General features: G+C 43.9%; 1 protein-coding gene across 1 annotated transcript in view; it reads left to right on the top strand.

Moving 5' to 3' along the window:
• The first annotated feature begins 2348 nt into the window (after window positions 1–2348).
• SNTB2 (syntrophin beta 2) overlaps window positions 2349–14630 on the top strand; it is an 88477-nt gene continuing 76195 nt past the window's right edge. Inside the window, exon 1 of the mRNA XM_079724172.1 lies at window positions 2349–2943. Within this exon, the coding sequence (XP_079580298.1) occupies window positions 2364–2943 (580 nt within the window). The 5' untranslated portion in view covers window positions 2349–2363. The remainder of the gene's footprint in view (window positions 2944–14630) is intronic.

Below are 14630 nucleotides of genomic sequence, written 5' to 3'. Positions count from 1 at the left end.
AAAATTGTTCAAAGAAAAAATCCCAGCAAATTGGGCAGCCAGGGAAAACTGGGATGAGATCTTGCTCAGTGGGAAAGTGGTTGAAAGGGGTAGGAAGTGTTTGGAAGGATGGACTCTGCAGGAATGTGCAAGGCGTCATTGGGAGACACTGACGGGATGAATTTGGCCAATCTGTAGTGATGAAAGAGAATGTGGAAAATTAGGTTCTGATGCAAGACCTTGTCAAAACAGCTCAATAGTCTGGAAAACTTTTATGGATATATTTGAAAATAATTTTTAAAGTAAATACCCCCAAGTAATCCCAATATCAATCTCGATTACCTTTCTTCTTCCCGGGATTAAATTACTACCTTATGTAAGTGTCCTCACTATTTATTTGGAAGATCGCTGACTTCCTTCAGTTCTACTGACCAAAAGGTCTTGACACTTTTGGAAAGAATTTCCAGCACTTCCTTTTTGCTAATAAAGGTGTCCTCAAGTGCCCAACCTCTGGGCAATTACGTATGTAAAAGTTTCAAAATTGTGCTCATACTCTAAGGAGTCAGCTGCCAGGTGCTCTCTAATAAGCAGAAATTTCACATAACTCAGGCATCTGGGGGTTCGCGCCTCAGCTGGAGCAAAGCCAGAAATGTCTGTGACTGCAGGTGTACTTCAGCACATTGGGACCTGCCGGAACAGCGATCTGGCCTCACTGCAATTGATTTAGGAGAGGGCTGGAGGGTTGAGCTTCTGCTGACACTTGCAGCTTGGAAAATTCTGCTCCGCTAATTGCAAAGAGGATTCTGCTGTAATGATTTTTTTGGGTAAGATACTTTTCTCATTTTGAATTCTTTCTTCATTTGGGCTCTGGGTGATTTCCAGTCTCTATTTTTATTGTTTTAACTGGTGGTATAGGAGGCTTTTTGAAAGTTTCCACCCACACACGAATGTGCATTCAGAGTGGTGCATGGACATGGCTTACAAGCTTCAACATGTACTTCATGAGCAAGCAGGTATATAGCCCCTTTTACAGGAACTGGTACTCGCTACCTCTGCTGGCACCCCCCACACACACACACACAAATGAAAATATGGGGATTTTGCTTTTCTTTCCAAAAAAAAAGGAAAGAGGGCTCGTTGACTTCACGTTTTTGAGATCTCTCTCAGCAGCACGATTTCTGGACCCTCATCTTTGAGGTCTGGGGTATGTTTTTTTGTTTGTTTGTTTTTAAAAGCCCTGGACCAGGAGGATGGGAGATCTGAGTTGTCTCTGTTTCTCCACTGTGGGCTTCCAGCCAGAGTCTTTGGCTTTCTGGGCCTCAGTTTCCTCAGCTCTTCAAGCCTATGAAACTGGAAGAACCAGGTGGATTGTATCACCCATGTCTTTGTATAAAAGCTGCTGCAGGCCCTGCAGTGTGCAGTTTCTGGGGAGGCTCATATGCACTTGCTCCAACATAAGGCCAAGGCCTCCAGGGTGAGAAAGATCTACAAATTCAAGTCCAAACACTCATATATTTGGTTATATGAGGGTTTTTACACTCATATTCTGCCATCTCCACTGACCCTGTACTCTGTTCACATTGGAATTCTCGCATCTTCCTAAGTAACTCATTTGACAATATCTTTGAGGCCTACCTATTGTGGCTGCAGGGCTAAAGAAGATATGGTCTCCTCTGGCATTACTGGAAAAAAACGGGATTAAAAAGCAGAGTGAAAAATGCTTGGATTCATGCCTCTGGACCTATTGCCTAGGTGGACTATTGAGCTTCCACTGTCACCTCTGTGAAGCTGTCCCCAGGCCCAACTAAATGTTTCTTCTACTCTGCTCTCAGGGTGTTTTCTACATGTCACTTAACCACATAATATCACATCAGGTTGGTTGGTTCTCCATTTTCCTCCCCCACTAGACCGCCAGCTCTCAGCTGTGGCACGTTTTATCCAGCTCCTCTCCAGGCCTCAAAAGCAGCACACTGCGGAGCATTCTGTAAATACGTAACGAACCAGTCAATGCAAGTGAACGTGCAACTCGGTCTTGCAGGATTGCAAAGTGCCTCTCGAAGCTGATTTTGCTTTCCGTGCCCAGGCAGCTCTGGTGAATTGCACGGTAGAGGTCAGGAGTTGGGGGTGGGGAGATCGGAGGCGTACGAGGAAGAAGGTGAGTCCAAGCCCCACTTCGCTAGAGCTGCCCACGTCCGGTAAAATGTAACCCACTGGACTGCGGTCAACTCCTTAACCTCCCGGAAGCGGCTCGTCCGGCCTCTCCCCGCCCCTCCGGAAGGTGGGCGTGACCCCTCATGAATAATAAATTACCGCGGTGGCGTAGGGGGGCGGAGGGCCCGCCCCCTCGGGCGGGAAGGGGGAAGCGCCGAAGCTGCCTGACTGGAATGAGGGTAGCTCCGGCGACTGCGGCGGCGGGAGCGGGGCCGGCCATGGCGGTGTGGACGCGGGCCACCAAAGCGGGGCTGGTGGAGCTGCTCCTGAGGGAGCGCTGGGTCCGAGTGGTGGCCGAGCTGAGCGGGGAGAGCCTGAGCCTGACGGGCGACGCCGCGGCGGCTGAGCCTGAACCCGCTCTCGGGCCCGCGGCGGCCGCCTTTAACGGCCTCCCGAACGGCGGCGGCGCGGGCGACTCACTGCCTGGGAGCCCGAGCCGCGGCCTGGGCCCCCCGAGCCCACCCGCGCCGCCGCGGGGCCCGGCGAGCGAGGCGGGCGCGTCACCGCCCGTGCGCCGGGTGCGGGTGGTGAAGCAGGAGGCGGGCGGCCTGGGCATCAGCATCAAGGGCGGCCGCGAGAACCGGATGCCGATTCTCATCTCCAAGATCTTCCCGGGACTGGCGGCCGACCAGAGCCGGGCGCTGCGGCTGGGCGACGCCATCCTGTCGGTGAACGGCACCGACCTGCGCCAGGCCACCCACGACCAGGCCGTGCAGGCGCTGAAGCGCGCGGGCAAGGAGGTGCTGCTAGAGGGTGAGCGGGGCCGGCGGGCGGGCGGGCGGTGCTGGGCTGACTTTGTTTCTGCCACCCTACCCGCTTTGCTGGGCCAGCCCCTTCCCTCTCCCTCGCCCCCCGGGTCCTCACCTTCCTCTCTACTGGTAGCCCGGCTCTCCCCAAACCCCGTCTGTTGGAGCTTTGAGGATGGAAAAACTGATGCTCCCTACAGGAAAAGTTGGGCAGCCGCCGAAGTGTGGCTTGCAGTCCCCAAGGAAGACTCGGTTGAGATTTAGTAAGAAGCAGCCGTGCTGGAAGCCCCGCCTCTGCACGATAAGCTGACACTAAGAACTAGAGGGGGACGGAACGAAGCTCTGGAGGTCTCCGTTTGCCTCCTGAGAAGTGCCGGGTTGGCGCTTTCTTCGCTCACCTCTGGCTCCCCAGGTCAGGCGGGTCTGTTAAAAAAAAAAAAAAAATTCGTCCACACCGGTGCCAGCGGTATGCTTGGGCAAACCACCAAAACGCTGGTTAATTTATGGGAATTTAACCCATCATTGGCTCTCAACAATTACCAAAGGAGATCATAGCACTTCATTGAAGCCAGAATGCTGAAACAGCAAGTTTGTGTGGTTAATGAGCCTCGTTTAACAGTGGACGCTCACGTGTTTGAACATTTACTGCCAACTAGAGTTTTGCCCCTTTTGCAGGAGACTGGTGCCAGCTTCCTACCATTCACAGGCCTCAAGGCTTTAAGCTTATTAGAAGCCTGAAATGTTAAATCTCAAGTTATGTTTGAATAGCTAGGATTATTCTTTAAGTATGCATGTGATCTGTTACTTGGGTCTTTTGTGATGAATTTATGGATTTACTAAATTTATGATTTACTAAATCTCAGAATTAAATCTCATCTACTTGAAGGACTCATACATGTTGGAGGTAATATTCAGAAATTTTTGAGCAGTCGGCCTTCTTTCACTGATGATTTCAGTCATTCAAGAAGCATTTATTGCTGGCTATATAGAACAGAATATAAAAGATGATGTGTCTATTTGGTGTCTAGTTGGGGAAAGGATAGAAAAGTGCAAAACAACTTACAATTTATAAATTACGGAGTGCAAACTATATAAATGCCAAGGGAATGCAAAGTTAGGAAGTAGTTAGTAGAAACTGTATTGGTCAGGGGGGAATTTTTCAAGGAGCTGAATCTTGAGCCAGGTCTCCAAGGAAGTGATGGACATAGGCAGAGATGAGTCAGGAGGGTATTCCTGGCAGAGGAAGAAGAGAAGGGAAGGGGTGGGGAGTGGAGGTAGGAAGGGGCCAATCATCAGACTGAGAAGCCAGAAGTCCAGCTTGGCAAAGTGATTGTCACTTTTTTCTAAATCTGCTGGTAAATGTTTGGGAAGATGTTAGTTTGCAAGTAAATATTTTAATGTGCTCCAGTTGTGAAATTCCAGTGTCCCACCTTTATAATATCCTATTTATAAATCTTATTTATATCTCACTTAGGTGGGGCTAGACATTGCTCAGAAATTAGTGCTAATAAAAGGAGTAAAATTATAGATCATGGTTTGGGTGGTATGTGTGTAAAAAAAATTGTTACCAGAAATGTGTACCTTGAAATTGGGCTAGCTAAGAATTCGGTTATAAATTCTTAGAGCCAGAATATTGAATGTAGTACTATTTATGTGGTGCTCAGTGGTGGTGGGCAGACATTTCAACTCTTTACCCCATATTTTTTTAAAAATCCAGTTTTTGTTTAGATATAATTTGAACCTGGTATTCATACCAATTAAATGAAAATCATATAGTAAATGCTTCCCAATATGCATTAGACTAAAATAGGCCACATGTGCTTTTAGAAGGAGGGTTTACAAATGGCAGCATAACATTTATTGAATGCCTATTTACCTAACACACAGGTTCTATTTTATTTTCCCATTTTGTAAAAGACAAGTAGTTTTTCTTCTTATATGTGTGGGGAAGTATGAAATTGAACTTTCAAGCCACGGGATATAAAAATAAAATTGCTTAGAATATGTAAAATCACTGAAAACAATGATTTAATTGAACCAAGTATGTAAAATTGAGAGCTAGTGTCCCATCCAGGAAGGCCACTTTTTTAAAAAAATTATTTATTTATTTATGTTTGGCTGCATTGGGTCTTCATTGCTGCGCGTGGGCTTTCTCTTGTTGCAACAAGTGGGGGGCTACTCTTCATTGCTGTGCGCAGGCTTCTCATTGCGGTGGCTTCTCTTGTTGGGGAGCACGGGATCTAGGCGCTCGGGCTTCAGTAGTTGTAGCTTGCGGGCTCTAGAGCGCAGCCTCAGTAGTTGTGGCACACGGGCTTAGTGGCCCTGTGGCATGTGGGATCTTCCTGGACCAGGGCTCGAACACATGTCCCCTGCATTGGCAGGCAGATTCTTAACCCCTACGCCACCAGGGAAGTCCCAGGTAGGCTACTTTTTTTTTTTTTTTTTTTGGCTGCGTTGGATCTTAGTTGCTGTGCACGGGCTTTCTCCAGTTGTGGCAAGGGGGGCTACTCTTCATTGTGGAGCGCGAGCTCTAGGCGTGTGGACTTAAGTAGTTGTGGCTCCCAGGCTCTAGAGCGCAGGCTCAGTCGTTGTGGCTCACGGGTCCAGAACGCAGACTCAGTAGTTGTGGTGCACGGGCTTAGTTGCTCCGCAGCATGTGGGATCTTCCCGGACCGGGGCACGAACCCATGTCCTCTGCATTGGCAGGCGGACTCTCAACCACTGTGCCACCAGGGAAGCCCCAGGATCTTTTTAGTTGCAGCATGCGGGCTCTTTTTTTTCCCTAATGTGTATACACATTTTATTGGATCTCATTTTCTTTTTTTTTAATGTCGTTATTGGAGTATAATTGCTTTACAATGTTTTGTTAGTTTCTCCTGTATAACAGAGTGAATCAGCTATATGTATCCATGTATCCCCATATCCCCTCCCTCTTGCATCTACCTCCCACCCTCCCTATCCTGCCTCTCTAGGTGGTCACAAAGTACCGAGGTGATCTCCCTCTGCTGCGCAGCTGCTTCCCACTAGCTATCTATTTTACATTTGGTAGTGTATATATGTCAATGCTACTCTCTCACTTCGTCCTAGCTCCCCACTGCCCACCCGATCTGTGTCCTCACATCCATTCTCTACGTCTGTGTCTTTATTCCTGTCCTGCCCCTAGGTTCATCAGAACCTTTGTTTTTTTTTTAGATTCCATATATATGTGTTAGTATATGGTATTTGTTTTTCTCTTTCTGACTTAATTCATTCTGTATGACAGACTCTAGGTCCATCCACCTCACTACAGCTAACTCAATTTCATTTCTTTTTATGACTGAGTAATATATTCCATTGTATATATGTGCCACGTCTTCTTTATCCATTCATCTGTCGATGGACATTTAGGTTGCTTCCATGACCTGGCTATTGTAAATAGTGCTGCCGTGAACATTGTGGTACATGTCTCTCTTTGAATTATGGTTTTCTCAGGGTATATGCCCAGTAGTGGGATTGCTGGGTCACATGGTAGTTCTATTTTTAGTTTTTTAAGGAACCTCCATACTGTTCTCCATAGTGGCTGTATCAACTTACATTCCCACCAACAGTGCAAGAGGGTTCCCTTTTCTCCACACCCTCTCCAGCACTTGTTGTTTGTAGATTTTTTGATGATGGCCAGTCTGACCGTGTGAGGTGATGCCTCATCGTGGTTTTGATTTACATTTCTCTAATGATTAGTGATGTTGAGCATCCTTTCATGTGTTTGTTGGCAGTCTGTATATCTTCTTTGGAGAAATGTCTGTTTAGGTCTTCCACCCATTTTTGGATTGGGTTGTATGTTTTTTGATATTGAGCTGCTTGTAAATTTTGGAGATTAATCCTTTGTCAGCTGCTTCATTTGCAAATATTTTCTCCCATTCTGAGAGTTGTCTTTTCGTCTTGTTTATGGTTTCCTTTGCTGTGCAAAAGCTTTGAAGTTTCATTAGGTCCCACTTGTTTATTTTTGTTTTTATTTCCATTACTCTAGGAGGTGGGTCAAAAAGAATCTTGCTGTGATTTATGTCATAGAGTGTTCTGCCTATGTTTTCCTCTAAGATATTTATAGTGTCTGGGCATGTAGGCTCTCAGTTGTGGCATGTGGGATCTAGTTCCCTGACCAGGGATCAAACCCAGGCCCCCTGTATTAGGAGTGAGGAGTCTTAACTAGTGGACCACCAGGGAAGTCCCCAGCTTAAGGTTTGGTATTTGAGAAAAGATCAATAAAATTTTGAAGCAATTCTCATTGGAATAATGTTGGAAAATCATCTTTTATTGTGTAAATATGATTCTAAAAGTATTGTTATCAAATCTATTGAAAAGAAAATGGTTAGGTGTATAGAGGAAGTTGTCTGACATGAAATTTAATTTCAGAGTTGAAAATAATTTTTATATCTAGAATAGATTGAGATTTTGAGTGTCTTATATAATATGACTGGCTCTTTGTGTATGTTAGGGGACATGTAATGAATACTGCTGACATTATTAGGCTGCTCATTTGAAGAAGCTAGTTTGGGTTCCTACACTGCCACTTTCTTCACCGTATGTTGGAAAAGTTGAGAGTCTCCTAGAGAAAACATTTTATATTTTCTTTGAGACTTTGCCATGTATATTCATCAGTCTATCTCTTAAATAACCACTAAATTGTTAGGACGTTTTGTGTTTCTCTGTTTTTTCTTTTTAACTAGCCTTTTTGTATTTCACTTGAATGACTAGACATGTTTATATGAGAAACCATGTCTTTGTAACCAGATTATTTCTTATAGAGTCCCCTTCTTGCTAAAATATGCCCTCTAAATTATTAGAAAAATATGAGAAATTTATTGGTTCTAATACAGAGTGGTTAGGAAAATTCTAAGAGCATTTTTAGAAACCATAACCAGGCTTTAATTTAGATCTCAATTGATAACTCAGTAACTTCAACTGATGTATTCCCTGCTATGTAGTCCTTACGGGATAAAGGTTACTTTACTTTGTGATCAGATGTGTATCTTTGTACCTAAGGGATGAGGTGCAGCCTGTGGCTATGGAACAGTGTTCTGCTGTGCTGAGCAGACTGAGTCATTCAAGGATCCAATCACTGTCCTTGGCTAGGCTAGCATACTCTCCTACCCAGCTGAACAACAAATGATGCTGCTTGCTTGCATTTCCTACTAAATAGTATGACAGTGCCTTAAGTTTGTTTTTATCCAGATTTTAAAATTATCTATGCATTTTTATGTGTATTTTCTCCTTTGACCTTTACACAGTCCTTTGAGGTAGTGGGCTGTTGTTGATTACACTGAAGTTCATTAATGTTAAGTAAGTTACCGAAGGTCTCAGAATTTCTCTTGATTTTTAGGGGGAAAATGTTGTTTCCTTTGGTCAAGAGGAAAAATCTTACCTAGAATTTAAAAAATTGTGAAGTCTCATCGTCCAGATGAGGAATTAATGACCAGAGAGGTTAAGTGGCATGTTTAAGGTCACCTAAGGAATCAGTGGTGGAACTCGGACTGAAACCCAGTTCACTGCTGTCTCCCTTGTACCATGATATCTACAACCAGTCATTCAGAACTTCTAGCATCTCCTATGCATCATCATGTTGCAGTGTGTTGTGAGAGATCAGCGTGCAAAAGAAGTTGAAGGTGGTCCCTGGCATCAAAGAACTTAGACTGAAATTGGGGAGGGAAAACCACCACATAGAGAGTAATTGCTGAAATGTGTAGTACTCACTCTTCAGGAGTTCTCTGAAGAGGTGATCAGCTGGGGGATGGAAGAGTCAAGTGTGACTTCATTGGGGGAGGGATAATTTTGTCTGAGGCTTAAAGGACAAGTTGCTTCTCTGTAGATGGAAGGTAGTCCAAGTTGAGGAGGTAAATTGAGCAAAAGCCAAAATGAGCATGACCTACGATAGGAAGTAAGGAGAACAGGAATGGACTTGGGGGAAGAAAATTAAGCTGGGTAGTTAAATTGGAGCCAGATTATGCAAGGCCTTGAAAGCAGGCCAGAGGAATTTGGACCTTTTTCATTCTATTAGTCAACCTTAAGTACCTACTGCAAATGAGGTGTTGTGGTAGATGCTGGGAATTCAAAATTGGGAGTAATCCCTGCCCTTTAGACTAGTAGGGAAACAGTTAGAGCAGGCTGTGATAAGTGCTTTAAAAGAGATGAGAACATGATGCCCTGGAAGCAGAGGTAGAAGTGCAAAGGAGACAGCATGTCAGAGGTAAGAAAGTGATGAGTAGCTGGTGTGTTGAGAGAGGTAAAGCGTGGGAAGATGCGGGAAGTGTGTAGCTGGAGAGCAGGCTGGAAAGGTGGGCAGAGGCCAGATCATCAAGGGCCTTGTGTGCAGTGCCAAGCAGTGGTCACTAGTGGGGTTTATATTTTCAACCTAAAAAAAGAAGGACTTGAGTTTTATTAATATTTAATGTATAAATAACCCTGGTTCTCTTCCTCAGTCTTATAAGACAGTGCCATTACACACTCGATACACAAGGTGATGTCTCGAGGGAAGAGTGAAAGAGCTTCACAAAGCACAGGAATTGAATGTGGTGACCTTATTAATTTGTCTGCTATTATCATATTGCAACTTATTGCAGTTTACTTGAGCCTGGTTGAGTGGATTTATAATATATTATCTGCTTTTAACTAAATTAATCTTCACAAAATGAGCAAGTGGCTTAAAGATTTGCACAGAGAAACCGTGGATTGAAGATAACTCTAACACTATAAATAATAAAAACGTAGAGTTTACATTTCTCCTAGTAGGAGCTCTTTGTCACATTTCAAGGTAAGCCTGTCAAGAAGTCAGCCTAAAAAGTGAAATTGTCAAGAAGACTATTTGAAATATGGATTAATACATTATCATGAATAATGAACTATATGAGACTGTATGGTACTTTGAATCATACAGTAGCTAAGATAGTATGACTTCATCAGGGATATATTTAGTGTATGTATTTCATCTTTATCTCATTCTTTTTTTTTTTTTTTTTTTTTTTTTTGCAGTACACAGGCCTTTCACTGTTGTGGCCTCTCCCGTTGCGGAGTGCAGGCTCAGCGGCCATGGCTATCGGGCCCAGCTGCTCCGCGGCATGTGGGATCTTCCCGGACCGGGGCACGAACCCATGTCCCCTGCATCGGCAGGCGGACTCCCAACCACTGCGCCACCAGGGAAGCCCTATCTCATTCATTCTTGATGTTTACACTTTGTATATATTCTATAATATGTATGCATTAACGAATATTTGTAGGATGAGCATGTAGACTCACATGTTTACTGATGAGTGTGTACTACCAAAAGTTTTAGGCACTTCCCTGGTGGTGCAGTGGTTAAGAATCTGCCTGCCAATGCAGTGGACACGGATTCAATCCCTGGTCTGGGAAGGTCCCACATGCTGCGGAGCAACTAAGCCCGTGCGCCACAACGACTGAAGCCTGCACACCTAGAGCCTGTGCTCCACAACAAGAGAAGCCACTGCAGTGAGAAGCCCGCGCACCTCAACGAAGAGTAACCCCCGCTCACTGCAACTAGAGAAAGCCTGCACGCAGCAACAAAGACCCAACATAGCCAAAAATAGATTAATTAATTTAAAAACACAATTAAAAAAATAGTTTTAGGCCTGGCAAGCCACCCAGGTTTTAAAATGCTTTAAATGAGGAGTGCTTTAAACAAAGAAGCAATCTCTTAGAAAGAGTGGCAGATGGGGAGTGTAGGAGCTCAAGACATGAGGTAAGGGAAAGCAGTTAGGAGGCTGTTGCGACACCATTAGGATAGTGAGACTGGATAGGACACTATGAAGCTGAAAGATATTAAGGAGATAGGAACAACAGGTCTGAATGATCAATTTGGGGACCTAAGGGGAGAGAAAAAGAGAGGGAGGATAACTCCTAGATGTTTGGCTTGTGAAAGTGGATATCTATGAAACCAAAACAGATGGGGGAGGAACTAGTTTTTTGGGTGAAGAGAAGAAGTTTGGTTTGGACATGTTGAATTTGAGTCACCTGTGTGACAACCTGGTGCAAAAGGCTGGTACAGGTCTGTAGTCAAGAGAAATGTCAGAAATGAGTTGAAGATTTATGAGATGTTAGGGTAGAAGTGGTGATTAATGCCATAAGTGTCAATGTAATCATTAACAGAGTGCAAATTAAAAAGAGAAGTAGGAACAGGATGGAACCCTGCAGAACCCCTACATTTAAAATGAGAGTGAAGGAAGAGAAATCTGGAAAGAAATGGTCCAGGGAGTGCAAGTCAGGGAGGCAAGAGTTTCAAAAAGAAGGGGGTGATCAACATCTTCCGATGCTGGAGAAGTCAAGAAGGAAAAAGAAGTCCATTGGGTTTGGTGATTAGAGAACAAGATTGTTAGAGTTCTGTTAAGAGCAGTTTCATCAGAGTGACAGGAGCAGAGAGCAGTGAGTAGACCTTACTTTTTTAAAGTGTCTCAGAAAAACAACAGAAGCAAAGGTGGTAACTAGATTTGAATAAAGTATCCAAGAAGGATTTTACTTTTGTAGTTGTTTTTTTTTTATTTTGTTTTGTTTTAAGGGAAAGAATTAGGACATATTTATACAGCAAGGAGAAAAGGCTGGCCGAGAAAGGGAGAGGTTGGAGAGATAGAAGGGATGGGGAACTGATGCAATCCATTCTTGAGCCAGGAAGTGACATGATGGGAACAGAATTTTGGGTTGGCAGCAGTGGATGCGCTTGATGTAATGCAAAGAGGAAAGAGCAAATGTAGGAAAAACTACAGCTGTTGTAGTGAAAAGTAATCCAAAGCAGAGGTGATAACCATTGAAGGGGGTGATGGTGGTGGCCCTGAGCATAGAGAGGAAGATTCAATTCAAGAAACAGTTTAAAGCAGGTGATTTCTTGCCAGGGGACAGCAGATCCACTGTGGACCTTTTCCTACCCAGATAGCCTTCTTCTGACTGCCTGGGGCACCCAAAGATTGCATACTTCTAGAGAATCTCTGGCCTCTGTTACTAGCACAGGCATTTGATGCCTCAGAGATGTTGGAGTGGAAAATTGAGAGCCACTGTTTCAAAGGAAGAAATGACAGGATGTGGGGGCAGGTTGGATATAGTGAATTAGCCCTGAGATTTCTCTCCAGGGACAGCAGAAGCACTTAGCTTTGTTATAAAGCACTTAGGCAGTGTAACTCTGTCAGCTGGCTATGGGGATTGAGAAGAAAAATTTTAGTTTATAAACACTACATAGTCACACAGCATGAGAGCATATTCTTCCTTTAAAGGGTTTTTTTCCCTAGGTTAGTGAAAGGAGTTGTTGGCTTCTTCTGCAGAAATGATGGTAATTCAGGTGAGCTTAATATTTTGTGTCTGCAGAAATACAGTTGATTTAGTTACTGTCATTCTAAGGAATATACACTTGAGTCCATAAAATTTGTGCTTGATTTCAGTGTAAAAACAAAACTTGTGAAATAATTTTGTATGTAAACAAAGCGCCAGTGATTATGGTATCCGTAGATTGACCTTTTAGGAAGAGTAAAGAGTTATAAAACTCAAATTTGTTTTGGTTTCTATGATCCGGCTCCAAAGACATTGCTAGAATGTTTTGAAATGTTTTGACATATAAGTAGTTAAGAATATGCGAAATGCAGCCTTTTTTTTTTCCCCCCACCCCCGGCTGGCCACCCCCGGCTGCACCCGGCTTGTGGGATCTTAGTTCCCCAGACTAGGGATTGAACCGGCCTGTGAGTGAAAGTGCAGAGTCCTAACCACTGGACTGCCAGAGAATTCCCAAAGTGCAGCTTTTAAAAATTACTTTGGCTTTTCTGCAACATTCTTTCTTTCTACCACCTTTTACCCTCTTGTTTTTAATTTTGCAAGTTTTTTTTTATAAATTTATTTATTTTTATTTATTTTATTTTTGGCTGCGTTGTGTCTTCGTTGCTGCACGTGGCTTTTCTCTGGTTGCGGTGAGCGGGGGCTACTCTTCCTTGCAGTGCGAGGGCTTCTCATTGCAGTAGCTTCTCTTGCTGTGGAGCACAGGCTCTAGGTGCATGGGCTTCAGCAGTTGTGGCACATGGGCTCAGTAGTTGTGGCTCGCGGGCTCTAGAGTGCAGGCTCAGTAGTTGTTGTGCACTGGCTTAGTTGCTCCGCAGCATGTAAGATCTTCCTGGGCCAGGGATTGAACCCGTGTCCCCTGCATTGGCAGGCGAATTCTTAACCACTGCGCCAGCAGGGAAGCCCCTGCAAGTTTTTTAGAATGCTTTATGAAAGTAAACTTGATGGGATAGAGAGATGAGAAAGTTAAATCCTTATCTTTCAATTTAATTAATCTGTCATGTATATAAAATATTACACCTCACATTTGGAAAATGGTAAGCTTTGATTTTTCATTGAAAGAGACTCAGACAGGGGCTTCCCTGGTGGCGCAGTGGTTGAGAGTCCGCCTGCCAATGCAGGGGACACGGGTTCGTGCCCCGGTCCGGGAGGATCCCACATGCTGCGGAGCGGCTGGGCCCGTGAGCCATGGCCGCTGAGCATGCGCGTCCGGAGCTTGTGCTCCGCAACGGGAGAGGCCACAGCAGTGAGGGGCCCGCGTACCGGGAAAAAAAAAAAAAAGAGAGACTCAGACAAATTAAAGATTTATTTATTTATTTTTAGGAAAATCAGTTGATAACTAATAATTTTTTTTTTAAAGAAATGCATGTGCCTTATTCAAGGCTCTTTTGGTTTCAAAGCCCAGAAACCGATTCAGGCTAGTTCAAATAAAAGGGTGGAGGTATTGTAAAGATACCGACAGGTCTCAGGACTCCAGAAAAAGCTGAGCAGCCAGGCCTCAGAAATGTCACAAACCCAGGCAGTGCTGAGACTCTGCTTTCCACTCTTGCTCATGTCTCCTCATCTTAGAGTTTCTCTGTTTCTCTCTGAGAATGTTCTTTTGCAGTAGCTTTGCTCTAGTCCTTTTATGGTTTCATTTTTTATATTTAAGTCTTTAATCTACGTGGAGTTTATTTTAACAAAGGTATGCAAGAGATTTAACTTTATATACTTTTCCAAGTAGCTGATTATCTCAGCATTTGTCAAATAATCCTCTTGGATGCACTGTCGGATAGATTGGTGGGGCTGCCTGGAGTGCCATGTGGGGAAAGATTCCAAAGTCATATCTGGGTTCAGCAGGAAAGGCTATGCTTAATTAGTGATGTCTGCAGTGAGTGTGCCAGGGTGAGGTACAATATGCTACGTATCTGCCACCATAGGAATGACCTGTCCTTTCCTCGCTGATTTGAATTGCACCATTTTGTATATATTTAATTTTTTATATCCTGCAATCTGATTTTGGATTTTCTGTTTGAGTGTTTTGTAACCACACTGTATGTTGTAACTTTAACATTTAATAATTGATAATTCAAGTGGACTACACCAGTCAAGAAGAATTTGAAAAATAACAATAAACAATTGCAGGCTGGTATAGTTACTTATTTGTCCAGATAAATTTTGGAATGATTTTATCATTCTTTAAAAAACTCCTTTGGGATTTTGATTTAAATTGTATTAAATCCATAAATTAATTTTGAAGAGAACTGAGGTCCTTGTAATATCTGTTTCCCAATCATTTTGCCAGAAATATTGGACCTCAGTCATACATGCTCAAGCATGTGGCAAGAGGTATGGGACATTCTGATTGGCCAGTCACGTATTCACCTTGGAGCCAGGGAATAGGGCAACTCCCCTGGC

This window comes from Hyperoodon ampullatus (genome assembly GCF_949752795.1).
Source record: "Hyperoodon ampullatus genome assembly, chromosome: 18".
NCBI lineage: Eukaryota > Metazoa > Chordata > Mammalia > Artiodactyla > Ziphiidae > Hyperoodon > Hyperoodon ampullatus.
The sequence above is the reverse complement of the archived record's forward strand: the minus strand, read 5'-3'. Positions and strand labels throughout refer to the sequence as shown.